Raw genomic sequence first — 27,566 nt, forward strand, 5'->3', positions numbered from 1 at the left:
CGCCCACACCGCATCCTTCCACTCCCAGGAACATCACCAATGTCCCACCCACACCGCCGCCCACGCCGCATCCTTCCACTCCCAGGAACACCACCCACTGTCCTACCCACACCGCCGCCCACGCCGCATCCTTCCACTCCCAGGAACACCACCACTGTCCCGCCCACACCGCCGCCCACACCGCATCCTTCCACTCCCAGGAACAACACCACTGTCCTACCCACACCGCCGCCCACGCCACATCCTTCCACTCCCAGGAACACCACCACTGTCCCGGTCACACCGCCGCCCACGCCACATCCTTCCACTCCCAGGAACAACACCACTGTCCTACCCACACCGCCGCCCACGCCACATCCTTCCACTCCCAGGAACAACACCACTGTCCTACCCACACCGCCGCCCACACCGCATCCTTCCACTCCCAGGAACACCACCATTGTCCTGCCCACTCTGCTGCCTACACAGCCTGCCTCCATCCCCAGCAACCCCACCACTTCCCCACCCACACAGCTTATCCCTCACCACCTGCCCACACCGCCTCCCCTAGCCCAGCAACTCTGCCCCAGCCTATCCCACACTGCCTACCAACTCGATCCCTTCCCACCCCACCCCGGCACCACCCCATGTCTGCCCCCCAGCCGCCTGCCACACAGCCCCATACCCGGCTCCTGGCCGCCCCTCCCTGCCCGCGCCCTGGCTCCGTACACCTCACGCAGCTTGGTCCACAGCTCACCCCCCTGGCAGAACTCCAGTAGCATGTAGACGTACTGGTTGTCCCTGTAGGTGCCAAAGAGCCTAGGGCAGAAAGTGCAAAGGGGTTAACCCTGAACCACCCCACAGCCCCACCAGTGCCCCCCTGAACCACCCCACTGACGCTGCCAGTGCCCCCTGAACCACCCCACACCTCTGCCAGTGCCCCCCTGAACCACCCCAAAGCCCCGCCAGTGCCCCCTGAACCACCCCACTGCCCCGCCAGTGCCCCCCTGAACCACCCCACAGCCCCCCAGTGCCGCCCTGAACCATCCCACAACCCCGCCAGAGCCCCCCTGAATGACCCCACTGACGCTGCCAGTGCCCCCCTGAACCACCCCACAGCCCCCCAGTGCCGCCCTGAACCATCCCACAACCCCGCCAGAGCCCCCCTGAACGACCCCACTGACGCTGCCAGTGCCCCCCTGAACCACCCCACAGCCCCGCCAGTGCCCCCCATAACCACCCTTCAGCTCCGCCAGTGCCCCCCTGAACCACTCTTCAGCCCCACCAGCACCCCCCTGAACCACCCCACCAGCTCCTCCAGTGCCCCCCTGAACCACCCTTCAGCCCCGCCAGTGCCCCCCTGAACCACCCCACAGCCCCACCAGTGCCCCCCTGAACCACTCTTCAGCCCCACCAGCACCCCCCTGAACCACCCCACCAGCTCCTCCAGTGCCCCCCTGAACCACCCTTCAGCCCCGCCAGTGCCCCCCTGAACCATCCCACAACCCCACCAGTGCCCCCCGAACCATCCCACAACCCTGCCAGTGCCCCCCTGAATGACCCCACCAGCCCCACCAGTGCCCCCCTGAACCACCCCACAGCCCCCCCAGTGCCCCCTGACTGACCCCACCAGCCCCACCACCGCCCCCCTGAACCACCCCATAGTCCTGCCAGTGCCCCCCGAACCATCCCACAGCCCCGCCAGTGCCCCCCGAACCATCCCACAACCCCGCCAGTGCCCCCCGGAATGACCCCACCAGCCCCGCCAGTGCCCCCGAACCATCCCACAACCCCGCCAGTGCCCCCCGGAATGACCCCACCAGCCCCACCAGCGCCCCCCTGAACCACCCCACAGCCCCGCCAGTGCCCCCCATAACCACCCTTCAGCTCCGCCAGTGCCCCCCTGAACCACTCTTCAGCCCCACCAGCACCCCCCTGAACCACCCCACCAGCTCCTCCAGTGCCCCCCTGAACCACCCTTCAGCCCCGCCAGTGCCCCCCTGAACCACCCCACAGCCCCACCAGTGCCCCCCTGAACCACTCTTCAGCCCCACCAGCACCCCCCTGAACCACCCCACCAGCTCCTCCAGTGCCCCCCTGAACCACCCTTCAGCCCCGCCAGTGCCCCCCTGAACCATCCCACAACCCCACCAGTGCCCCCCGAACCATCCCACAACCCTGCCAGTGCCCCCCTGAATGACCCCACCAGCCCCACCAGTGCCCCCCTGAACCACCCCACAGCCCCCCCAGTGCCCCCTGACTGACCCCACCAGCCCCACCACCGCCCCCCTGAACCACCCCATAGTCCTGCCAGTGCCCCCCGAACCATCCCACAGCCCCGCCAGTGCCCCCCGAACCATCCCACAACCCCGCCAGTGCCCCCCGGAATGACCCCACCAGCCCCGCCAGTGCCCCCGAACCATCCCACAACCCCGCCAGTGCCCCCCGGAATGACCCCACCAGCCCCACCAGCGCCCCCCTGAACCACCCCACAGCCCCGCCAGTGCCCCCCATAACCACCCTTCAGCTCCGCCAGTGCCCCCCTGAACCACCCTTCAGCCCCGCCAGTGCCCCCCTGAACCACCCCACAGCCCCACCAGTGCCCCCCTGAATGACCCTACCAGCCCCGCCAGTGCCCCCCTGAACCATCCCACAACCCCACCAGTGCCCCCCGAACCATCCCACAACCCTGCCAGTGCCCCCCTGAATGACCCCACCAGCCCCACCAGTGCCCCCCTGAACCACCCCACAGCCCCGCCAGTGCCCCCCTGAATGACCCCACCAGCCCCGCCAGCGCCCCCCTGAACCACCCCACAGCCCCGCCAGTGCCCCCCTCCTAGGGCAGCCACCCAACACCACTCGTGCCCCCCTCACTACCACCCCCACTCCTGTGGGGCAGCCTCCCCAGACAGCCCCTCCAGTGCCCGGGGCGGTGTCTACCGCACGACGAAGGGGCAGCGGCTCCGCTCCAGCACCCGCTTCTCCGTGTGCACGTGCTCCTGCTGCTGCCTCCGCACCACGTGGTCCTTGCGGATCCGCTTGAGGGCGAAGAGCTGGTCCCGGGCACGCACCTGGGGGCAGGCGGGGCGGGCGGGTGGGCGAGGGGCAGGGCACGGCGGGGTCTAGCTTCAAGGCCGGGTGGGGCAGGCAGGGCCTGGGGGCAGGCGAGGTGGGCCGGTGGGCGAGGGGCAGGGCACGGCGGGGTCTAGCTTCAAGGCCGGGTGGGGCAGGCAGGGCCTGGGGGCAGGCGAGGCGGGCCGGTGGGCGAGGGGCAGGGCACGGCGGGGTCTAGCTTCAAGGCCGGGTGGGGCAGGCAGGGCCTGGGGGCAGGCGGGGCGGGCGGGTGGGCGAGGGGCAGGGCACGGCGGGGTCTAGCTTCAAGGCCGGGTGGGGCAGGCAGGGCCTGGGGGCAGGCGAGGCGGGCCGGTGGGCGAGGGGCAGGGCACGGCGGGGTCTAGCTTCAAGGCCGGGTGGGGCAGGCAGGGCCTGGGGGCAGGCGGGGCGGGCGGGTGGGTGAGGGGCAGGGCACGGCGGGGTCTAGCTTCAAGGCCGGGTGGGGCAGGCAGGGCCTGGGGGGCAAAGCAGGGGCAGCGCCCCGGACACGGGGAGGGGGTCTTGCCTCAAGGCTGGGCATGGCAGGCAAAAACCAAACACCTTTGCCCCGCCCCATCTCGCTCCATCCCCCCCCCGCCTGCCGCTCACTCTCAGCGGGCCGGGGGGCGCAGGGCGCAGGGCACAGGGCTCCGTTCCGCCCGCTCTCACAGCTCCCGGGAAGGCAGAAGCAGCCGGCGTGTCTGGCAGGCGCAGGAGCCCGGGACTCTGTGCTGCCCCCAGGCTGGCGCTGCCCCCCAGGCCCTGAGCCGCACAGCTGGTGCTCAGAGCAGGGGCAAGACCCCGGGTCCCCTCGCCCAGTCCTGCTGGCTGCCTCCTGCCTCGGTGGAGCCAGGCGGGGCGGCGGGGGGGAGCCTGCCTGAGCCCCACGGCGCCGCCAGCAGGACTGCCCCCCGCCCAGTCAGCCATGCCACGGAGAGCCACCGGGGCACAAACGCCTGGCTAGGCCGGGCCCGGGCAGGGGGCAGGACTCAGGCGGGGCAGGGCGGCGGGCGGGGTGAGGGCTCTCCCCCGCAAGCCGGGAGCTGTGGGGCACCCCCACTGTGTAGAGCAGGCCCACCCCATGGGGGGACATTCTCCCGCGTTGGAGGGGGAGCTGCACCCGCTGCCGGGCGGTTGCCCCACGTGTTCCACGGTGGCCACGTGAGGCGTCTGTTGCAAGCGAACACTTCGCTGAGGCAGTTTCTACGCGCCCACGCCCCTGTGATTGGGGGGCTCTGCGCCGGGCCGGGGGCTTCGCTGGGACCCTGCAGCCGGCAGGTGAGCGGGGCCCGGAAGGGCTGACGGCCCGGCCCAGGGCGAGCGCCAGAGACGGGTCCGACAGCAGCTTGTCCACCCCCCACACGCCTGCACCCGGCACCCGGCCGTGGGGGGGGGGGGGGTCGCTTGTTCCCTTCACACCCCCCTCCCGGCCTCTTCCTTCTGCACCAGCAACCCCCAGATGGGAGATGCCACAGGCCGGGCCCAGCGAGCCCTGGGGTGAGACCTGAGGGGTAAATCGCCCTGGGACTGGGGCTGCTCCTTTGGCACTGGGAGAGCCTGTCCGGAGTCGGGGGGAGGGTTAGAACCTCTCCCCTGTGTGAGGGGGGCTGTGGGGCACAGGGAGTGCTGGGGTGTCTGAGGGGAGGTGGGGGATGGGTTAGAACCTCTCCCCTGTGTGAGGGGGGCTGGGGGGCACAGGGAGCACTGGGGTGTGTGAGGGGAGGTGGGGGATGGGTTAGAACCTCTCCCCTGTGTGAGGGGGGCTGGGGGGCACAGGGAGCACCTGGGTATCTGAGGGGAGCTGGGGGATGGGTTAGAACCTCTCCCCTGTGTGAGGGGGCTGGGGGGGCACAGGGAGCACTGGGGTGTGTGAGGGGAGGTGGGGGATGGGTTAGAACCTCTCCCCTGTGTGGGGGTGCTGGGGGGCACAGGGAGCACTGGGGTGTGTGAGGGGAGGTGGGGGATGGGTTAGAACCTCTCCCCTGTGTGAGGGGGGCTGGGGGGGCACAGGGAGCACTGGGGTGTGTGAGGGGAGGTGGGGGAGGGGTTAGAACCTCTCCCCTGTGTGAGGGGGGCTGGGGGGGCACAGGGAGCACTAGGGTGTGTGAGGGGAGGTGGGGGAGGGGTTAGAACCTCTCCCCTGTGTGGGGGTGCTGGGGGGCACTGGGTGTCTGAGGGGGGTTGCTGGTGAATCTCCGCACTGGCCAGCGCAGGGAAGAGCCAGGATTGGTGGGGCTGGTTGGGGCCGTACAGGGAGGGTCCCCGGCCGGGCTGGAAGTCGCCCTGGTTCGGAGCGACCCTTCCCCACGCGCCCCCCCAACCTGCCACGCGACAGGCTGCTCGGTCTCACCAGCTCAACGCGGCCGAAGCCGCCGGTGCCCAGGATGACGGGGAGGCCCTGGTGCGGCCCGTCCTCGTAGCACACGGCCGCCAGGTCCTGGAGCCGCGGGGCCGGGGCTGCCTCGGGGCTTGGGGCGCTGCGGGGAGCGACAGCTCGGTGAGAGGCCGCACATGCGGGGGGCACGTGCCCCGCCCGGCCGGTGCTGAGCCCTGCACCCAGGGGATGGGCAAATCAGGGCAGGTCCTGCTCACCCCCAGCCACCCCACAGCCCCTCGCCCACTGTGGCCTGCTCACGCCTGGGCCTCCCATGGGGCCGGCCAGGGGCCTTTGCCCGAGGGACGGGGGAGAGACCCAGAACTGCCCCCCCAGGGGCTCAGCGCCAGCCCAGCCAGGCCGCCAGCTGCACGGACCAGCGCCTGGGGGGGTGTCTGACAGCTTGAGCTCCCCACCCTGTGGCGGTGACCCCCCCCCCCGGCTCCTGCCTCCCCCCAGGCTGTGACCCCCAGCCCATGTCTCCTCCCTCTGGTTGTGGCCCCCTGAGTCCCACCTGCCCCCCAGGCTGTGACCCCCAGCCCATGTCTCCTCCCTATGGCTGTAACCTCCCAGCCTCAGCTCTCCCCAGACTGTGACCCCCCCCCCCCCCAGCTCCTGCCTCCCCCACAGGATGTGACCATGAGAACGGCCATACAGGATCAGACCAAGGGTCCCTCCAGCCCAGGGTCCTGTCTGCCCACAGTGGCTAATGCCAGGTGCCCCAGAGGGAGGGAAAACAACAGGGAATCCTCATGGGATCCCTCCCCTGTCGCCCATTGCCAGCTTCTGACAAACAGAGGCCAGGGACACCAGCCCTGCCCAGCCTGGCTAAGAGCCACTGATGGACCTAACCTCCAGGAATGGATCTAGCTCTTTTTTGAACCCTGTTCAAGTTCTGGCCTTCACCACGTCCTCTGGCGAGGAGTTCCACAGGTGGACTGTGCGCTGAGTGAAGAAAAACTTCCTTTGGTTTGTTTTAAACCTGCTGCCTGTTCGTTTCATTGGGTGAGCCCTAGTTCTTGTGTTATGGGAACAAGTCGATGACTTTGCCTTATTCACTTTCTCTGCACCAGCCATGATTTCATAGACCTCTGTCCTATCCCCCCTCAGCCTCCTCTTTTCTAAGCTGAACAGTCCCCGTCTCTTTAATCTCTCCTCGGACAGGACCTGTTTCAAACCCCTCAGCATATTTATTGCCCTTCTCTGACCCTTTTCCAATGCCAAGAGACCTTTTGTGAGGTGAGACGACCACACGTGGACGCAGCATTCCAGGCGTGGGCATCCGGTGGATTTACATCCCCAGCCTCTGATCCCACCCCCAGGGGCTCAGCCCCACAGTCACCCCACACAACCCAGCTCCGCCAGGCGCCAGCAACCCCCCAGCACTCAGTCCCACGGCCCCGGCCAGCTGCCTCAGCCCCCAGGGCCCGGGGTTTGCAGGAGATGCCGCTGAGCCCCTGATCTTCCCTGAAAACCCCTCCTGGAAGGAGCCGCTCTGCTGGGTGGGGACCCCCGTGTGCCCGACAGCTGCCCGGGCGGCCACTCACCATCCCGGCTCAGCCGGGGCAGGGGCCTCCCGCCCGGCCACCTCCCTGCAGGGGCAGAGAAGGGAACAGTCAGGCAGGGGCTACCCTGCCTCCCGGCCCCCTGCCTCCCACCGCCCCTTCCCCCACCTCCCATCCCCCTGGCAACCATCTCCCCTACAGCACCCCATGGCCTCCCCCACCTCCCATCCCCCGGGCAACCATCTCCCCTACAGCACCCCATGGCCTCCCCCACCTCCCATCCCCCTGGCAACCATCTCCCCTACAGCACCCCATGGCCTCCCCCACCACCCATCCCCCTGGCAACCATCTCCCCTACAGCACCCCATGGCCTCCCCCACCTCCCATCCCCATGGCAACCATCTCCCCTACAGCACCCCATGGCCTCCCCCACCTCCCATCCCCCTGGCAACCATCTCCCCTACAGCGCCCCATGGCCTCCCCCACCTCCCATCCCCTTGGCAACCATCTCCCCTACAGCACCCCATGGCCTCCCCCACCTCCCATCCCCCTGGCAACCATCTCCCCTACAGCACCCCATGGCCTCCCCCACCTCCCATCCCCCTGGCAACCATCTCCCCTACAGCACCCCATGGCCTCCCCCACCACCCATCCCCCTGGCAACCATCTCCCCTACAGCACCCCATGGCCTCCCCCACCTCCCATCCCCATGGCAACCATCTCCCCTACAGCACCCCATGGCCTCCCCCACCTCCCATCCCCCTGGCAACCATCTCCCCTACAGCGCCCCATGGCCTCCCCCACCTCCCATCCCCTTGGCAACCATCTCCCCTACAGCGCCCCATGGCCTCCCCCACCTCCCATCCCCCTGGCAACCATCTCCCCTACAGCACCCCATGGCCTCCCCCACCTCCCATCCCCCTGGCAACCATCTCCCCTACAGCACCCCATGGCCTCCCCCACCTCCCATCCCCCTGGCAACCATCTCCCCTACAGCACCCCATGGCCTCCCCCACCTCCCATCCCCATGGCAACCATCTCCCCTACAGCACCCCATGGCCTCCCCCACCTCCCATCCCCATGGCAACCATCTCCCCTACAGCACCCCATGGCCTCCCCCACCTCCCATCCCCATGGCAACCCCCTTCCCATAGCACCCACCTGCCCATGGCAACCAATCCTATAGCACCCCTGCTCCCACCTTCCCATTGTACCTGCCTCCCATGGTACCTCCTGCCTTCCACTGCCCCATAGCACCCACCTCCCCATGGCCCCCTAGCAATCCCTCCCGTTGGCACCCACCCCCGTGCCCCGCACAGGCCCGAGGGATGCCCGGCCCACGGAGGGGCCCCCCAGACACTCACGGCTCTGAGAGCTCCAGGGGCATGGGGCAGCAGGGGCCGATCTCCTGGAAGTCTCTGCAGGGAGAAAGGGGGCGGTTGGCAGGACCAGCCGGGGGAGCCCAGCCTCTGTCCATGGGAGTCAAGGCAAGAACAGCCCCTGACCCACGGGGGAGAGGCAGAGACAAAGGGACTTGGCCAGGCCCACCACTGGGGAGGAAACCCAGGAGTCCTGGCTAAACACAAGACCCCGTCCCCTCCCCCAACCCAGACATCCAACCCGGGCGTCCTGGCGCCCAGCCTCCCTGCGCTAACCACTAGACTTCACTCCCCTCACACAGCCAGGTTACATCCCAGGAGTCCTGGCTCAACCTCCCTGCTCTAACCACTAGACCCCACTCCCCTCCGGAGCTGGGGGAGAGCCCAGGAGTCCGGGCTCCCTAACCCCCCCTCACTCTAACCACTAGACCCCACTCCCCTCCCGGGCTGACTTACTCCTTGGTGAGGGTGATGCAGGTGACCTCGCCGAGCGCCCGGCAGGTGGCTGTCCGGCGGATGTTGCTGCGGAGAGGAGGGAGGCATGAGGGGGGCCGTGCGGGGGGCTTCAGGAGCAGGAGACGTAAGATCACAGGCCTGAAGGAACATGCCCGTGTGTGGGGCCTCACAGTATGTGCGTGTGTGGGGGGCCTTGCAGTGTGTATGTGTGGGAGGGGCCCCACGGTGTGGGGGGGGCCCCTGGAGAGTGTGTGTGCATGTGGGGCGCCCAGTGTGCATGTGTGGGGGGCCCTGCGGTGTGTGTGAATGTGGAGCCTAGCAGTGTGTGCGTGTGGGGGGCCCCGCGGTGTGTGCACGTGTGGGGGACCCTGCGGGGGGGTGCCTATGGGGGGCTCCGCGGTGTGTGAGCGTGTGGGGGGCCCCATGGTGTGCGTGTGTGTGGGGGCCCCTGTGGTGTGCGTGTGTGGGGGGCCCCATGATGTGCACGTGTGGGGGGCCCCATGGTGTGCGTGTGTGGGGGGCCCCGTGGTGTGCACGTGTGGGGGGCCCCATGGTGTGCGTGTGTGGGGGGCCCCGTGGTGTGCACGTGTGGGGGGCCCCATGGTGTGCGTGTGTGGGGGGCCCCGTGCTGTGCACGTGTGGGGGCCCCGTGGTGTGCGTGTGTGGGGGGCCCCGTGGTGTGCACGTGTGGGGGCCCCGTGGTGTGCGTGTGTGGGGGGCCCCGTGGTGTGCACGTGTGGGGGGGCCCTGCGGGGGGCGTGTGTGGGGGGTGCCTATGGGGGGCTCCGCAGTGTGTGCGTGTGGGGGGGCCCTGCGGGGGGCGCGTGGGGGGGATCCTGTGGGGGGTGTGCGGGGCCAGCCAGGCAGGGCGGAGGGGTTCTGGGCCGGTACCTACCGCAGCAGCGAGAGCTCCCCAAAGTGGTCACCGGCTCGTAGCACCCGGATCGGCTCCTCCTGCCCTTTCACGCTCCGGCTGACCCGAACCTGCAGGGACACGGGCTGCCGCATCGGTCCTGGGGGCTGGGAGGGCAGGGGGCCCAGTCTGGGGGGCTGAGGTGGGGGGCAGGGCAGGCAGGGGGCCCAGCCTGGGGGGCTAAGGCAAGGGGCAGGGGGCCCAGTCTGGGCGCTGAGGTGGGGGGCAGGGGGCCCAGTCTGGGAGGGCTGAGGTGGGGGGCAGGGCGGGCAGGGGGCCCAGTCTGGGGGCTGAGGTGGGGGGCAGGGCGGGCAGGGGGCCCAGTCTGGGGGCTGAGGTGGGGGGCAGGGCGGGCAGGGGGCCCAGCCTGGGGGGCTGAGGCGAGGGGCAGGGGGCCCAGTCTGGGGGGGCTGAGGTGGGGGGCAGGGCGGGTAGGGGGCCCAGCCTGGGGGGCTGAGGCGGGGGCAGGGCGGGCAGGGGGCCCAGCCTGGGGGGCTGAGGCGAGGGGTAGGGGGCCCAGTCTGGGGGGGCTGAGGCGGGGCGCAGGGTGGGCAGGGGGCCCAGTCTGGGGGGCTGAGGTGGGGGGCAGGCAGAGGTCGGGCGCTGTTTAGACCTGGGCTGAGGGGAGCGGGGCCGTGGGGGGCTGCCCCATGGCCTGGCCCAGCGGAAGGCGGGCGCGCGAGGTGCCCGGCTGGACTGAGGGGCTGCTGGGGACAAGGCGACCAGAGGGCCAGGTGGGAGCTGCAGCTCCTGGGCTTCTTCCCAAGTACCCTGGGGCAGGGCAGAGGGGGGCAGGCTGCCCTGCCCCAAGCCCTTGCAGGGCAGGAGAGGTTGCCTCAGAAGAGTGGGGAGGGGAGGGTAGTTCCCTGGGCAGGCGGGGGAGGGGAGGGTAGGTTCCAGGGCAGGCGGGGAAGGGAGGGTAGTTCCCCGGGCAGGCGGGGGAGGGGAGGGTAGGTTCCAGGGCAGGCGGGGAAGGGAGGGTAGTTCCCCGGGCAGGCGGGGGAGGGGAGGGTAGTTCCCTGGGCAGGCGGGGGAGGGGAGGGTAGGTTCCAGGGCAGGCGGGGAAGGGAGGGTAGTTCCCCGGGCAGGCGGGGGAGGGGAGGGTAGGTTCCAGGGCAGGCGGGGAAGGGAGGGTAGTTCCCCGGGCAGGCGGGGGAGGGGAGGGTAGTTCCTCGGGCAGGCGGGGAAGGGAGGGTAGGTTCCAGGGCAGGTGGGGGAGGGGAGGGTAGTTCCCCGGGCAGGCAGGGGAGGGGAGGGTAGTTCCCCGGGCAGGGCGGGGGAGGGGAAGGGAGGATAGTTCCCTGGGCAGGCGGGGGAGGGGAGGGTAGTTCCCCAGGCAGGGCGGGGGAGGGGAAGGGAGGATAGTTCCCTGGGCAGGCGGGGGAGGGGAGGGGTAGTTCCCCGGGCGGGGAAGGGAGGGTAGTTCCCCGGGCAGGCGGGGGAGGGGAGGGTAGTTCCCCGGGCAGGCGGGGGAGGGGAGGGTAGTTCCCCGGGCAGGCGGGGGAGGGGAGGGTAGTTCCCCGGGCAGGCGGGGGAGGGGAGGGTAGTTCCTCGGGCAGGCGGGGAAGGGAGGGTAGTTCCCCGGGCAGGCGGGGGAGGGGAGGGTAGTTCCTCGGGCAGGCGGGGAAGGGAGGGTAGGTTCCAGGGCAGGCGGGGAAGGGAGGGTAGTTCCCTGGGCAGGCGGGGGAGGGGAGGGTAGTTCCCTGGGCAGGCGGGGGAGGGGAGGGTAGTTCCCCGGGCAGGCGGGGGAGGGGAGGGTAGTTCCTCGGGCAGGCGGGGGAGGGGAGGGTAGTCCCCATGCAGGGCGGGGGAGGGGACAGGAGGGGTAGTGCCAGGCCTGGCCGGACCCACCTCTCCTCTCAGGATGATGTAGAAGTTTTTGCCCTCGTCCCCTTCGCGGACGATCGCCTCTCCGGGAGCGAACGTGCACTGCGGACGGACACACGGACGGGCCGCGTCACGGGACAGTCCCACGGACGGACCCCTCTGTGGCCTAGTGGGGGGGCTGCTCTGTGACCCGGGCCCCTGCGCTGGGCTGGGGGATCCCCCGGACTCCCCCACGTGTGGATTGGCCCAGACACCCGGCCCAGCCTGGGCAGTTAGCAAAACTCTTCCCAGGGGGGCACCTGGCTGGGGCAGGGCCGGGAGCGGGGCAGCTGCTGGCTGGGAACCAGGAAGGGAACAGCCTAGGCGGAGGGTCTGGGGGCGATGGACCCCCCCCCCCCAAGGGGTCTGGGGCACCCTGGCCTGACTCCTGCAGCCACGGCCCGTCTGTGCTGGGCTGTCCTGGGGGGCACTGACCCCCGTTCTACCGGCCGGCGGAGCCTGTTCTGGCTGCTCTGGGGTGCAGGACGGGGGAACCCCGACGCGCCGTCGCAGCAGCCTTGTGGGGCCAGCCCTGCCACTGCCCCCCCCACGCCCAGCATGGGACCAGGCAGCCCAGGGGCTCCCCCGGCCGTGCCCACATGTGCCAGGCCGGCGGCTGGCGCCACCTGGGTTCTGCCCCCCGGCGGGGTCCCTCGGGCAGCCCCAGCGCCTACCTCCTCCATGGCGTCCAGCAGCTTGGAGAGCCGGGCGTCCGCCAGGCCCTGCAGCGCCGGCGCCCTGGGGAGGCGGGAGGCCCTGTCAGCACACGGGCACCCCACACCCAGCCAGAGACCTGGCCCTGCCCCCCATGGGTCCCGCTCCTCCCTCCTGCCCCCCATGGGCCCTGCCCCCCATGGGTCCCGCTCCTCCCTTCTGCTCATCATGGGTCCCGCTCCTCCCTCCTGCCCCCCATGGGCCCTGTCCCCCATGGGTCCCGCTCCTCCCTCCTGCCCCCCATGGGTCCCGCTCCTCCCTCCTGCCCCCCATGGGCCCTGTCCCCCATGGGTCCCGCTCCTCCCTCCTGCCCCCCATGGGCCCTGCCCCCCATGGGTCCCACTCCTCCCTTCTGCTCATCATGGGCCCTGCCCCCCATGGGTCCTGCCCCCTCCTGCCCCCCATGGGCGCTCCCCCCTGCTCCCAATGGGCCCTGCCCCCCATGGACCCTACCCCCTTCTGTCCCCCATGGGCGCTCCCCCTGCTCCTGATGGGCCCTGCCCCCCATGGGCCCTGCCCCCTTCTGTCCCCCATGGGCGCTCCCCCTGCTCCTGATGGGCCCTGTCCCCCATGGGTCCTGCCCTCTTCTGCCCCCCATGGGTGCTCCCCCCCTGCTCCCGATGGGCGCTCCGCCCCTGCTCCTGATGGGCCCTGCCCCCCATGAGTGCTCCCACCCACTCCTCATGGGCCCTCCTTTTTCCCCTGTCCCACCTCTATGGACTCTCTCCCTGCTCCCAACAGACCCTGCCCCCATGGGCACCCCCCGACGGGCTGCCCCCCCTCACTCTCTGAGGCTGTCCAGGATCTCTGCCCGCCGGCGCTTGGCCTGGCTGGTGACGATGGCGCGGTAGCTCTGCCGGTCGATGGCCCAGAGCCGGACCTGGGTGAGCGCTGGGGACAAGAGTTAGCCGGGGGCTGCGGGGAGGGTCCCAGCTCTCACAGGACCCGGCTGCGAGGGGGCAGGGCGGGGGGCACCGTGGGGCCGGGGCTGTGCTCAGGCAGCCGGGGCGGAGCCAAGGCCGCCAGCCCTCACCTGTGACCGTGGCCGTGCGCTTGCAGTCGTACAGGATGGCAAGTTCCCCGAACACGTCCCCCGGGAGCAGCGTGCGGAGGTGGCGGCCGCGCTGGGTCACGCCCAGCTCTCCCTCTGCAGAGGAAAGGCCCCCAAGTGGGACGACGTCCCCGCCCCGCCTTGCCTGGGGCAGGACCCGCGAGGAGCCCCGCACTGACTGGGGCACGCGCCTCAGGGGTACCACTGGGGCCACGGCCTCGGCTGGCTGGGCACGGGCTGGGCGGGAGCAGGCGGATCGCGTCAGGGTGGGAGCGGCTCCGCAGCAGCGGGGTGGAGATGTGGCTATCCAGAGCGGGGGGAATGGCCTTTGCACTGCGTCACCCCGCTGACACCCGTCTTCAGCACTAAGCTGCTAGCGACTCCAGTTCGGCCTGGACCAGGCTGGCTGCCTTCAAAGCCAGCGCTGAGCGGCCCCGCAGGTCACAGTCTGTCCCCACAGCAGGGGTGGCGAGCCTCAGGCCCGGCAGCTGGATGCGGCCCTGGCCTGCCAGAATCCCACCTCCAAGGCTCAGCCCCCACCAGCACTGGGGAGCCCACGCTGGCACTCCAGCCCCCCACGGCCTCCCCACAGCACACAGACTCAACTAGGCTGGGCACCCCAGCTCTGGTGTTCGCGTCCCCTTCACAGTCGGGGGCCATGGCAGCGAGGGGTTGGGGTGTGGGGTTTTCCTTCTCTCTTGTGTGTGGCCCCCCACCTGATTTTTCTGTGGCTCAGGGGCCCCCGACCCAAAGAAGGTTCCCCTCCCCCTCCCTTCCGGTGTGTGGGTGTTACCTTTCCTGGTGTCTGATTGGCACCCGTTCACCTGCAGCGGGCGCGGAGACTGCCCGGTTTGCCAATGTGGCAGAGGGGCGTTGCTGGCACGTGACCCATGGATCACGCAGTGGAGGTGTAGGGGGATGAGCCCCTGATGGTGCATCTGATGTGGCTAGGGGAGGGCTGGATCACACACACAGGGCAGGGCACACACACAGAGGGCAGGGCTGGCACACACACAGGGCAGGTCATGCACACACACAGGATGTGGCTGGCTTACACACACACACAGGGCAGGGCTGGCACACAGAGGGCAGGGCACACACACAGAGGGCGTGGTTGGCACACACACAGAGGGCAGGGCTGGCACACACACAGGGCAGGGCTCACACACACAGGGCAGGGTTGGCACACACACAGGGCAGGGCACACACACACAGGGCAGGGTTGGCACACACAGAGGGCAGGGTTGGCACACACAGAGGGCAGGCCATGCACACACACAGGATGTGGCTGGCACACACACAGAGGGTGTGGTTGGCACACACACAGGGCAGGTCATGCACACACACAGGATGTGGCTGGCTTACACACACACACAGGGCAGGGCTGGCACACACACAGGGCAGGGCTCACACACAGAGGGCGTGGTTGGCACACACACAGGGCAGGTCATGCACACACACAGGATGTGGCTGGCTTACACACACACACAGGGCAGGGCTGGCACACACACAGGGCAGGGCTCACACACAGAGGGCGTGGTTGGCACACACACAGGGCAGGTCATGCACACACACAGGATGTGGCTGGCTTACACACACACACAGGGCAGGGCTGGCACACACACAGGGCAGGGCTCACACACAGAGGGCGTGGTTGGCACACACACAGGGCAGGTCATGCACACACACAGGATGTGGCTGGCTTACACACACACACAGGGCAGGGTTGGCACACACACAGGGCAGGGCTGGCACACACACAGGGCAGGGCTCACACACAGAGGGCGTGGTTGGCACACACATAGGGCAGGTCATGCACACACACAGGATGTGGCTGGCTTACACACACACACAGGGCAGGGCTGGCACACACACAGGGCAGGGCTCACACACAGAGGGCGTGGTTGGCACACACACAGGGCAGGTCATGCACACACACAGGATGTGGCTGGCTTACACACACACACAGGGCAGGGCTGGCACACACACAGGATGTGGCTGGCACACACACACCAGGCAGGGCCGGCTCTCACCAGCGACAATGTACATGGCATCCCCGTGGGTGCCCTCGGCCAGCACCAGGTGCCCAGGGCTGTGCCGGGCCGGCGTGAAGCTCCGTGCCAGGGCGTCCGTCTGGCCCTCGCCCAGCAGCCGCAGGAAGGCGCTGCGCTGCACGGCCCCAGCGATCAGGCTGCAGTCCCTGGGGGGCAGAGATGGGGGCAGGTCCCTTCAGGGGCCCCCACGCGCCCCCAGCAGGCAATGCCCCAGCCCCCGCAGCCCAGGGCAGGGACGCGGCTGCCAGAGCGGGGCCGTCCTGGCACCTGCCACGGCCCGGAGCCCACGGGAGCCAGCCGGAAGCTGCGTCCTCTCATGGGCAGGCCACAGGCTGTTCCCCTAAGTGGTATAACCCCACTCCTGCTCCACTGCATCCCCCCCCCCCCGCCCTGCTGCACCTCTGCTCCACTGCCCTCCCTGCCCCGCTGCACCCCCCTGCCCTCCCTGCCCCACTGCACCCCACTGCCCTCCCTGTCCCGCTGCACCCCACTGCCCTCCCTGCCCCACTGCACTCCCCTGCCCTCCCCGTCCTGCTGCACCCCACTGCCCTCCCTGCCCCGCTGCACCCCACTGCCCTCCCCGTCCTGCTGCACCCCACTGCCCTCCCTGCCCCGCTGCACCCCCCTGCCCTCCCCGTCCTGCTGCACCCCACTGCACCCCCTCCCCATCCCACTGCACCCCCTCCCTGCCCCAATGCACCCCCCTGCCCTCCCTGTCCCGCTGCACCCCTCTGCCCTCCCTGCCCCACTGCACCCCCTCCCTGCCCCACTGCACCCCCCTGCCCTCCCCGTCCCGCTGCACCCCCCTGCCCTCCCTGCCCCACTGCACCCCCTCCCTGCCCCACTGCACCCTCCTGCCCTCCCTGTCCCACTGTACCCCTCTGCCCTCCCTGCCCCACTGCACCCCCTCCCTGCCCCACTGCACCCCCCTGCCCTCCCCGTCCCGCTGCACCCCCTCCCTGCCCCACTGCACCCTCCTGCCCTCCCTGTCCCGCTGTACCCCTCTGCCCTCCCTGCCCCACTGCACCCCCCTGCCCTCCCCGTCCCGCTGCACCCCCTGCCCTCCCCGTCCCGCTGCACCCCCTCCCTGCCCCACTGCACCCCCCTGCCCTCCCTGTCCCGCTGCACCCCCCTGCCCTCCCCGTCCCGCTGCACCCCTGTGACGTAGTGGGGGTACCTGGCTGGTTTCTATGCTGCTGGCTCTGGGGGAACCCCCACTGGCTGCTGTGGGTACCACGACCCAGCAAAACAGGATGAGTCACTATGCAAACCAGTGGCCAGACACCCCCCATGGAGAGGAACAAAGGAAGGTGGAATGCTGCCTTGGCTGGGGGGCAGGGCTGGAAGTTAGGGAGTTGGTTGCTGGCTGTCGGAGGGCATGGATGAGACAGCCTAGGGAGAGGAGCTGGAGTTTAGGGGCCCAGTCTCCCCCATCTCAAGGGGGCCTGAGGCATCCTAGCCCAGTTCCTGTGACCAGATTACATCTGTGCTGCGCTGTGCTGGAGGAGCAATAAACCACCCTCAATTCCACTGGCTGGTGCAGTCTGTTTGTGCCATTTCGGGGTGCAGGAGACGGGGAACCCCCAACGTGCCGTCACACTGGTGTCAGGAGTGGGATGCACTGCACCCCGTGGATGAAGCTCCCAGCGGCAAGCGACAAGGCGCAGTAGAAGCAAGAGCCCTGGAGCCAGGCGTGCTGGAGACAGAGCGAAGCGGTTCCTGGGAATCATGGGGCGCTGCAGCACTAGACTGGTGAGTCTGCACCGAGGGGCCCAGCGGGCAGATGGCCTACGCCCGACTCTTGAAGGCAGAGCTGGTGGGGCTGTGCAGAGAGAGGGGCTTGCCTGTGCGGAAAGCAACCAAGGCCCAGCTGATTACCCAGCTGGAAGAGAATGACCAGCCACAGGGCCAGGATCTTGTCCCCAGGGGAAGCAGCCAGACCCCCCCTGAGAGTGTGTCAGGCTCAGAGAGGGGGAGGAGCGCTGGAACCCACCGGAGAGATGAGACAGCGTCTCCCGGGAGGCCTGCAAGCCGTAGCCCATATAGGGCAGGGGCCAGCCCAGCGGAGCTGCGGCGGCTGGAGATCCAGCTGCGGATCAGGGAATTGGAAGTAGAGGACCGAGAGAAGGAGCGCCAAGATCGAGAGAGGCAGCGACAGCATGAGCTGGCCATGGCAGAGCGGAGAACCAGCGGGGCACCGGCTGCGCCAAGTGCGGATGGGCCCCAAGGTCCCAGGGCTGCCAGCCACTTGGAGAGGCTCGTGGTGGCCCAATTGAAGGACATGGGTGACATAGACGGGTTCCTCAGCTCCTTTGAGAGGGCCTGTGGACTGCAACGGGTTCCCCCAGCTGACTGGCTGCAGGAGCTCATCCCCGCACTGAGCCAGGAGGCGGCCGGAGTGCTCAGTCAGCTGGAGGACCTACAGCCAGGGGATTACAACCGAGTCAAGGAGGCCCTGCTGCACAAGTTCGGGCTGACCCCCGAGATGTACAGGAAGAAGTTCCGGGGGGTACAGAAAGGGCCACGGGAGACCTATGTGGACCTGGCCTCCCGCCTGGCGCAATACTGCCGCAAGTGGGTGTCTGGAGTTGGAGCCCAGACCGCAGAGGAGCTGCTCAAGCTGGTCATGATGGAGCAGTTCTATGAAGCGTGCCCACCCAAACTGAGGCTGTGGCTCAAGGACCGGAGACCAGAGAACCCCCAGGAGGCCGGGAGACTGGCGGATGAGTTCACGGAGAGCCGGTCCGGGTGTGAACGGGAGTCCCGGAGAGAAAGGGAACCGCGCAGAGACCGGATCTCGGCTGAGCGACGGAGGGAGTCAACTACGGGGCGAGACCAAGGAACAGGTCGTCTGCGCCCCAGAGAACCAGCCAGGGCCTGGACAGAGACAGCCCAAAGCCTAACTTGCCATCGCTGTGGGCAAAAAGGCCACAAGAGGGCTCAGTGCACCAGGTCCCAGGACCGGGGACTGTCCAGGGTTAACTGGCTGGGGCGGGAGGAAGGGCAGGCTGCCCCAGAGGCAGGGGCTGGCAGGCAAACCTCAGCTCAGAGAGAGGGGAAGGATGCTCAGTGCACCTCCCCTGGGAGGTCTGATTCTCAGGAGGCGGATTCCTCCGTGTACCGGGTGGGGGCAGGACGGCCCCTGCGGAGCGAGTGCCTCATACCCCTGGAGGTGGATGGTAGGAAGGTGACGGGCTTCTGGGACACGGGGGCGGAGGTGACTCTGGCCCAATCTGACATAGTGGCCCAGGAGCGGATACTACCCCACGCGCAGCTGACCCTGAAGGGCATAGACGGGTCCCCGTTTAAGGTGCCTGTAGCCAGGGTGCATCTGAAATGGGGGGCGAAGGAAGGCCTCAAGGAAGTGGGGGTGCACCCGCACTTGCCCACCGAGGTGCTGATGGGGAACGACCTAGAGGAGTGGCCCCATGAATCCCAGCGGGCTCTAGTCACTACCCGGAGCCAGAGCCAGCGGGGGGCTGACAACGTGGGTCCAGGGAAGGACTCCTGGCAGCGTCCTCAGGGTCCCATCCCAGTGGACACGGGGTCCAGCCAGGCTGGGACTCCGGACCTAGGCAGAGGTGGGGGACAGGTCCCGATCCCTGCCTCAGCAGCTGAATTCCAGGCTGAGGTGCAGGCAGACCCCTCCTTGCAGAGGCTGAGGGACCAGGCTGGCCTCCGTGCAGCTCAGCCCCGGGGGAGAGGTGGCCAGGAGAGATTCCTGCGGGAGCGTGGGCTCCTGTTCCGTGAGTGGCTCCCCCCCAGGAAGGCGAGGGCATGGGGTGTCCAGCGGCAGCTGGTCGTCCCCCGAAAGTATCGCCTCAAGCTGCTGTATTTGGCCCACGATGTCCCCGTTGGGGGCCACCGGGGGATCCGGAGCACCCGGCTGAAGCTGCTCCAGCACTTCTATTGGCCGGGAATCTTTACAGCCGTGCAGCGGTACTGCCGGTCCTGTGACTCCTGCCAGAGGGGCGGGAAGGCCCAAGACAGGAGGAAAGCGGCTTGGGGGTCTCTACCCCAGATAGAGGACCCTCTGGGCTGGCTGAGAGAGTTATGGGAGGGGAAGTCCTCCCTGGATGGAGCATCGGGGGTGGAAGCCGCCCTGGCTGTCCAGAGAAGGCTCGCTGGGCTCATGGCCCCGGCCCGAGAGACCCCGGCCAGAGATCAAGGCCAGCGGAAGGGTGGGTGTGACCCCCGAGGACAGGCCTGTGCCAGTCGCCCTGGAGTGGGGCGGCGAGTGGACAGAGGGAAGCCAGCTCATGTGGAGCCTCGCCACGGCCGGCCCAAGTCAAGGGGAGCACCCATGTCCCCAGGGCGGGTTCCCACGCAGAGGACCCGAACTTCCCTAGGTCACGAGCGGAGTGACCCTGCTCAGTTCGCTCTCGGAGGGGGGAGAACTGTGACGTAGTGGGGGTACCTGGCTGGTTTCTATGCTGCTGGCTCTGGGGGAACCCCCACTGGCTGCTGTGGGTACCACGACCCAGCAAAACAGGATGAGTCACTATGCAAACCAGTGGCCAGACACCCCCCATGGAGAGGAACAAAGGAAGGTGGAATGCTGCCTTGGCTGGGGGGCAGGGCTGGAAGTTAGGGAGTTGGTTGCTGGCTGTCGGAGGGCATGGATGAGACAGCCTAGGGAGAGGAGCTGGAGTTTAGGGGCCCAGTCTCCCCCATCTCAAGGGGGCCTGAGGCATCCTAGCCCAGTTCCTGTGACCAGATTACATCTGTGCTGCGCTGTGCTGGAGGAGCAATAAACCACCCTCAATTCCACTGGCTGGTGCAGTCTGTTTGTGCCATTTCGGGGTGCAGGAGACGGGGAACCCCCAACGCGCCGTCACAACCCCCTCCCCGTCCCACTGCACCCCCCTGCCCTCCCCGTCCCACTGCACCCCCCTGCCCTCCCTGTCCTGCTGCACCCCTGCCCCGTTGGAGACCCTGCTGGGGCTGCCAACTCACTGACTGCTGAAACCAAGCACCCTGCCCTGCCCCCTTGCCCCTTCTCCGAGCACCCACCACTTTGAGGCCCTGCTCCGTTGCCCCTTCCCTGACGCCTCCCTGCTCTGAGGCCCCGCCCCTTCTCTGAGGCCCCGCCCCTACCCCAAGGCCCCACCCCTGCTCATTCCATCCCCCAATCCCTCTCATTTTCACCTGGCTGGGACAGGGGCTGGGGTGATGGGTTGAGTTCGGGGTGCAGGCTCCGGGCAGGGAGCGTGTCCCTCCATCTCTGAGGCTGAGGGGCAGCCAGACGGCTCTGCCCACTGCCCTGCCCGTATGCCCCATCCCGGCAGCTCTCCTTGGCCGCTGTTCCTGGCCAATGGGAGCTGCAGAGCTGGCGCTCAGGGAGAGGGACGTGCTGGCCGCTTCCGGGAGCTGGGTAGTAGCAGCCGGGAGCTCCCTTTGCCAGCAGCCTGGCCTGGCAACCTCGCCACGGCCCTGCCGGAGCCTGACCCACGCAGGAGCCGGCTGGCTGGGGTGCCCTGGGGGAGGGGCAGAGCCCCCTGGGCTGTCTGTGCCCTGCTCGAGGGCTTACCTGGCTGACATAGGCACGGGGGGCACCTGCAGGGCCGTGTCACTAGTGAGAGGTTCGGGAACGATGGGATGGGCCCGGCTCTGCCTCTGTCCGCCGTCCGCATCCGCCTGGTCTGTGGCCCCCCTGCTCTCCGGAGCCCCACTGTTCTCCAGTGTCCCGCTGCTCTCCGGCGCCCCCCTGCTCTCCGGAGCCCCGCTGTTCTCCAGCACCCCCCTGCTCTCTGGAGCCCTGCTGCTCTCCGGCGTCCCACTGCTCTCCGGGGCCCCGCTGTTCTCCAGCATCCCGCTGCTCTCCGGTGCCTCGCCTGTGGCTGTGGGGAGAGGAGGATGTGAGGCTCCCGCAGGGCGCTACTGGAGTGTCACACGCCCGTAGGGACCCCTGCGGCAGCCCCTCCGCCAACATGTCACGCAGGGAGCCCATCTCCAGGGCACGGCGCACGCCCTGGTGCACAAGGCAGCGCCTCAGGGACCAGCTGCACCTCACACCCTCGTCTGCACCGGGCCGATTAACATGACCCCCCCGGGAATCTGGCCTGGGGCCATGGCTCACAAGGAGCCCACATGTGCTGGAGCACACAAGGGCGCAATCGCTCAAGATGCGGGGCAGCCGCCAGCGGCGCGGGGAAGAGGCCTCGCTGGCCAGTAGCCGGAGCCAGTGGGGAGCATCAAAAGGGTCTGGGGAGGCTGGACACCGGGCGTGTGGGTGGCTCAGCAGGACGCGCCGTCGCCAGCCCGTGCCTGGGGCAGAGGCACGGGACATGGCGTCAGAAATAAACTCAGGAGGGGGAGGAGCAAAAGGCTGCAGGGTCTGCACCTGCCATTGTTCAGTGCCCACTGAACTCGGCTTTGACAAACCTTGCCAGGGATGGGGGGGGTGACGGAATTGCTGGCCGTGGAAAGGTTAGGGTGTCGGCTCCATGCTCCCGCAAGGGGCAGGGCCTTGGTGGAAGGGGAGGGACTGGGGGCTAACCTGCCCCACCAGCCCTCCAGCGCTGCCCAAGTGCACCAATCAGGTGGCGATTTAAGGGGCCTGGCCTCCAACTGCTGCTGCAGTAGCCACGGTGGTGGCAGGGAACCCGGGGTCCTTTTGACCTGCCAGGCCCCAGGGCAGCTCACAGAATCCCAGGGTGGGTAGAGTCCACCCCCTGCCCAAAGCAGGGCCAGCCCCCACTCCATCATCCCAGCCAGGGCTTAGTCCAGCCGGCACTTCAACACCTCTAGGGATGGAGATTCTGTTAGGACTGAAAGTTTTATTCTTTTTGTATTTGTATTTTGTAGGTTTAAGAATGGTGCAATGTACAGGCACGTTAGCATTGTATTCCCTTTCGTTTTAAAGTTAGGTGAGTTTAGTAAGGAAGGAAATAGAGTTTTGGTTCTGTGTCTATGTTAATGAGACTAGAGGGATGTCGAAGGCTGAAGTTTTAATGGTTTGATTTACAATGCCTCTTGCTTTGCCCAATATGAGACACTAACGTCATGCTTCTCTTCGAAAGGCCTTGTAAAAGACTGTTTGTGTGGAAGTGGTATGTGTGTGTCGAGATAAAGGTGCGAAGGTTATTGCTCAGAACCAGATGGCCAAAGAAGGAAAGATGAGCATGGGTGAAAACAGACTGATTGGCGTCAGAAAAACCACCAGTTCCCACCAGTGCGTACCCATGGCCAAGGAGTGACCGGGTTGGCAGATTGACAGCCCTAAAGTGGAGCTGGCACCCCTAAAAGACGATTGATTACAGGATGAGCTCTGGAGATGTTTGGGAATGACTGACATCAACAAGGTAACACGCCGGTCACGGGCTGACAGCGGAATCCACAGACAGCGACACAGGAAAGGCTGAGAACAGCAGGGTGCCTGGCTATGGAACTTCGGGTTCGTCCTGCCACCAACTCCAGGAGAGCATCTGATCGTGACTGACAAAGGCCCTGCTCCCCCTCCGTGATCGATCTGGGTGGCCACTAGATTGATCTGGCGGGACTGTGTGTGTGTGTGTGTGTGTGTGTGTGTGTGTGTGTGTGACTGAAAAGCCTATGCAACTGTTGTATTCTCAGTCCATGCGGCGTACTGCCTTTTCCCCTAGAAAAGATCTCGTGTGCTTCGTTTAAGCATAACAATTCCACTCCCTCCCTAGAGAACCCTACTGTGCAGTAACTGCCCCCCGCCCCAGTAGGCCTGCAAAGTACAGACCAGAGGCAGAATGTTGCACGCTTTTGAATGGCAAACAAACTCCACAAAGCACGTGGAGATGCACAGGTCCCCTCTGGAGCGAATGCTATGGGGCAGCAAGCCAGCCGGGCGTCGCTTCCATCTTTTGGCTTTGCTGAAGACAGGCACACAGCCGGCCATGAAAGCGCTCTGGCTACATGCGGTGCCCATGTGGAGAAACGGGATTTAGGGAGTTTCACCAGAGAACTCACATTGTGCTGCCCAGCCAGTCCCCGCCCAGGCCGGGTCCGTGCATTGGGGTTTCCTCCCGAGGGCGGCACCTGGCGTCCGTGCTGAATTCCACTTCACTGTCTGCAGCCCAGCCACCGAACCTGTCAGGGCCCCACTGAATCTCAGCTCTGTGCCCCCAAGTGTGGGCAATCCGCCCACCCCAGCCTTGTGCCGCCTGCAGAGCTGACCACGATGCTCTCGACTCCTATTCCTTCAGCCCGTTTGCCCAGGACTGAGGTCAGGCGCTCGGGCCAGGGGCACGGCTGGAGCCTTTCTAAAGCCGGGAGAGGGTCCAGAGTGACCTAGAGAGGTTCAACAAGGGCAAGTGCAGAGTCCTGCCCTTGGGAGGAAGAATCCCAAACATTGGTACAGGCTGGGGACCGACTGGCTAAGGAGCAGTTCAGCAGAAAAGGCCCTGGGGGTTACAGTGGGTGAGAAGCTGGAGATGAGTCACCAGGGCGCCCTTGTAGCCAAGAAGGCTAATGGCATATTAGGGGCATTAGGAGATGTGATTATTCCCCTTTATCCGGTGCTGGTGAGGCCACGTCTGGAGTATTGTGTCCAGTTCTGGGCCCCCCACTACAGGAAGGATGTGGACGCACTGGAGAGGGTCCAGCAAAGGGCGACCAGACTGATTCGGGGGCTGGAGCACATGGCCTAGGAGGAGAGGCTGAGGGTGTGGCGTAGGGGGGCTGTCTGCTCTGCATCCCGGGATCCCGCTGTGCGGGGAGGTGCGGTTCCCACGGACTCACCCACAAGTGGTGCTGCAGTGTCAGTCCCCGTGCTGGGTGCGGTGCTTGGGCTGTGGGCTGTGACTGACCCCTACTGGCCTCTGCCTGTGAGCACGGCCCAGCGGGGGGCTGCCTAAGCCAGGTAGACAAAGACCCAACCGGTCAGACTAGGGAAGGGAGAGTTGGGGGAGGGGCAGTCTGGGGCTGGATTCATGCAGGGACCAGCCTAGGGAGGGGGCTGGAATCTAGGGGCCCAGGGACCCACCCCAAGGGGTCCTGGCCTGACTCCTGCAGCCCCGTCCCGTCTGTGCTGGGCTGTCCCGGAGGGGCAAGAACCCCCCTGTTCTACCGGCCGGCGGAGCCTGTTCTGGCTGCTCCGGGGGTGCAGGGTCGGGGGGACCCGACCGGCCGTCACAGAGGGATTTGGGTCTGTTCAGTCTGCAGAAGAGCAGAGGGAGGGGGGATTTGAGAGCAGCCTGCAGCTCCCTGCCGGGGGTCCAGAGGGGCTGGAGAGAGGCTGGGCTCAGTGGGGGCAGAGCGAGGCGCGATGGGCTCACGTTGCAGGGGGGGTCTAGGTTGGAGATCAGGACAAAGGATTCCCCTAGGCGGGGCGGGGGGGGGAAGCCCTGGGCTGGGTTCCCTGGGGAGGGGGGAGTCTCCATCCCTAGAGGGGTTTATGTCCCCGCTGGACAAGGGCCTGGCTGGGCGGATTGAGTTGGGTTGGTCTAGCCCCCGGCCCCTCTCCCGGGCTGGAGCACTGGGCACGCTGGCAGGGGTGGGCCACGGCCTGCTGTGCCCCTGCCCTGTGGCCAAGCCCCAGCTGCCCCCTTACCCTGTTCCTGCGAGCCGCTGCGCCGCGCCACGCTCTGCAGATACGCCCGCTCCTCCTGCAGCCGCAGCTGGCGCAGCCGGCGGTCCATGTGCCAGCCCAGGGCGCGGGCAGGGCAGGGGACGCCCAGCCTCCGGTGCCTGCTGGGGACAGAGACATGCCCTAGCTATGTAGAGGCTGTTTCTGCCCTCCCCAGCCTCCTCCCCTCCAGCTTCACATACACCCCCAGGACCCTTGGCCCAGCACCTCTGCCGGGTCCCGCGACAGTCCCAGGCCCCACAGAAACCGCCAGGGAGCAGGAACCCAAACAGAGTCGCCCCGAGACCCCAGCAGGTCCCGCCTCCCATTGCAGAGCTGGGATTCGCACCTCACTCCCAGGGGCTAGTGGGGAAACTGAGTCACACAGCGGGTCAGAAACTCTCCACGTTGTCTTTGCTTCCCCTGCCATAACTTCTTGCCTGTCGTCTCACTGTGGTCTGTTCCTGCCTCACGTGCGCTGGGACGGGCCCTGGGCTCCACACAACCCCAGAGAGCCCTGCTGAGGGGTACTGAAGAAGTGTAGCGACTCAGCCTGTGTCTGATGCCGTATTTACCCCACAGCCACCGCTGGGGTGGGACACAGGAGCTGTGTAACTGCACCAAGCAACACTGCCTGGCACTTTGGGAAGGGACTGGACAGGACCAAGAACGTAGAGCAGCCTCCTGGAGACAGACCAAAGGCCCATCCAGCCCAGGGTCCTGTCTGCCGACAGTGGCCTATGCCAGGTGCCCCAGAGGGAGGGAACAGACCAGAGAACCATCCAGTGATCCCTCCCCTGTCGCCCATTCCCGGCCTCTGACAGACAGAGGCCAGGGACACCAGCCCTGCCCATCTTGGCTAACAGCCATCGATGGACCTAGCCTCCATGAATGGATCTGTCTTTCTTTGAATCTTGTTAAAATTCTAGCCTTCCCCACATCCTCTGGCAAGGAGTTCCACAGGTTGACTTTGCTCTGCATGAAGAAAAACTTCCTTTTTCATTGAGTGCCGCCTCGTTCTTGTGTCAAGAGGCGTAAATAACTCCTCCTTAGGAACAACCACACCTGCACACAGTATTCAAGATGTGCACATCCCGTGCATTTATAGAGGCAATACGTTATTTTCTGTCTTGAATGCCCTTTTGGGGAACTACCCACAGTGGCTCCAAGATCTCTCCCTTGAGCGGTGACAGCTAACGTAGACCCCGGCGCCGTGTACATATTGGTGGGGTTGTATTTCCAATGGGCACGCCTTTGCATGTAGCAGTATTGAATTTCCTCCGCCACCATGCTGCCCAGTCACCCAGTTTGGGGAGATCCTTTCGTAGTTCGTATCATCTACCAGTGTGAGCTCCTGTTGGCCCCTTTCTCCAGCTCATTCAGGACTATGTGGACTGGGACTGGTCCCTGCAGGACCCCGAGGGACCCGCTAGCTACTCTCTCCAGTCTGAAAGTCGGCCGGTTGCCCATTTGAGGTACTTACACGACAACCCATGTTATTGTTGGTACGGCTACTGGGGGGGGGTTGTTTCGGGAAAGCGGTGGTATCCCGGAAAAACTCCACCACGCCCAGGGAATGTGTCTGCTCATCCGCTTTTTTTTGCGGAAGAGAAGACATGCTCCATGGGAAGCCCTGTCTTCCTCCTTCCACAAGGAGGAAGGCCTCCTCCGAAAGGGGGATTTTCCGAAATTTGGCCCAGTGTAGATGGGCCAAATTTTGAAAAAGTCTCTAATAAAAATTGGAAAAAGCTGGAGTGACAGTCTGGGCAGCCAGGGGGCAGCCCGGCACCTCTGACTGGCCCCGCCCCTGGGGGAGGAGCAGCCAATCACAGCTGCGGCAAGAGGCGCTCTCCACCCCTCCCCCACGCCAGCTGGGCCAGTCTCACAGCAGGAGGGGGCGGAAAAGGGGCCATGCAGCTCAGGGGCCCTGCCCCCGCCCGCTCCCCGAGAAGGGGCGCAGGGTGGTGCCCCTCCCCTGCAGGGGCAGGGCCAGTCTGGGGCACCCCCGTCACACGAGCGGCTGGAGCACGGTGCAGGCAGGGTAATGGGGAGCCCGGTGGCCTCCCGGCCCCCCCCGGCCGAGCGCCAGGACCCCCCCAGCCAGCCCCTGCACTGCGCCCTGCGGGGGACCGGGCACCGCGGGGCTCTGCCCCCACCTGCAGCGTGTGCCCCGGGGGCCACAGCCTCAGCGCCTCCGCCCTGGGCAAAGGGCGGGCGGAAAGGGCAGGGAGCCCCAGCAGCAGCTGCAGCGTGTGCGGAGCTGCCACGTGGAGCCCGCTGGCACCGGACACACCCCAGGCCTGCGGGCCCCGGTGCCCCCCACTCGCCCTAGGCTGGACCCCACTCCCTAGGGGTGATGTGCAGCTGCCCAGGCCCCCTGCCCTGCCAGACAAGCACCCACTGGTGCGGGGGCCCCCCGAATCTGGCACCCCAGCCGTGCAGCGCCCGGCCCCCTCCCCCACGTCCCTGACTCTGCCCTCTGGCCAGGTGCCGACCTACCTGTGCCCAGCCGCGCGGCTCACTCCATGGCGGGGCTACCTGGCTCCAGCCCCCGGCTACGCCCGGCCTGATGACACATTAACCAGGGGCTGGGCCGCCCCAGCCGAGCCCTCCCTCCGGTGCATCTCCCCAGCCAGGCCTGGCG

The 27,566-nt window shown here is 67.3% G+C and overlaps 1 protein-coding gene and 1 long non-coding RNA gene across 4 annotated transcripts in view; one reads left to right on the forward strand and one right to left on the reverse strand.

Annotated features, from left to right (window-relative positions):
- The window catches only part of LOC142823440 (cGMP-dependent protein kinase 1-like), a 43,252-nt gene that overhangs the window by 14,306 nt on the left and 1,380 nt on the right, over positions 1–27,566 (reverse strand). The window contains 15 exon segments of the mRNA XM_075914504.1: positions 709–798; positions 2,920–3,050; positions 5,423–5,549; positions 6,994–7,038; positions 8,316–8,369; positions 8,787–8,852; positions 9,682–9,770; positions 11,551–11,628; positions 12,240–12,303; positions 13,065–13,170; positions 13,313–13,426; positions 15,364–15,530; positions 20,915–21,224; positions 23,326–23,445; positions 24,908–25,044. Coding sequence (XP_075770619.1) covers positions 709–798; positions 2,920–3,050; positions 5,423–5,549; positions 6,994–7,038; positions 8,316–8,369; positions 8,787–8,852; positions 9,682–9,770; positions 11,551–11,628; positions 12,240–12,303; positions 13,065–13,170; positions 13,313–13,426; positions 15,364–15,530; positions 20,915–21,224; positions 23,326–23,445; positions 24,908–24,995 — 1,649 coding nt within the window. The 5' untranslated portion in view covers positions 24,996–25,044.
- Positions 13,730–15,357, forward strand: LOC142823445 (uncharacterized). 3 transcript variants are annotated; one of them, XR_012898646.1, is made up of 3 exons: positions 13,730–14,352; positions 14,423–15,004; positions 15,077–15,357. It is a non-coding gene; the product is annotated as an uncharacterized LOC142823445 (long non-coding RNA). The 3 variants fall into 3 exon arrangements; XR_012898644.1 differs by having other exon boundaries at positions 14,423–14,890; positions 14,963–15,357; XR_012898645.1 differs by having other exon boundaries at positions 14,423–14,776; positions 14,827–15,357.

This window comes from Pelodiscus sinensis, unplaced genomic scaffold (assembly GCF_049634645.1).
Source record: "Pelodiscus sinensis isolate JC-2024 unplaced genomic scaffold, ASM4963464v1 ctg111, whole genome shotgun sequence".
NCBI classification, from domain to species: Eukaryota; Metazoa; Chordata; order Testudines; family Trionychidae; genus Pelodiscus; species Pelodiscus sinensis.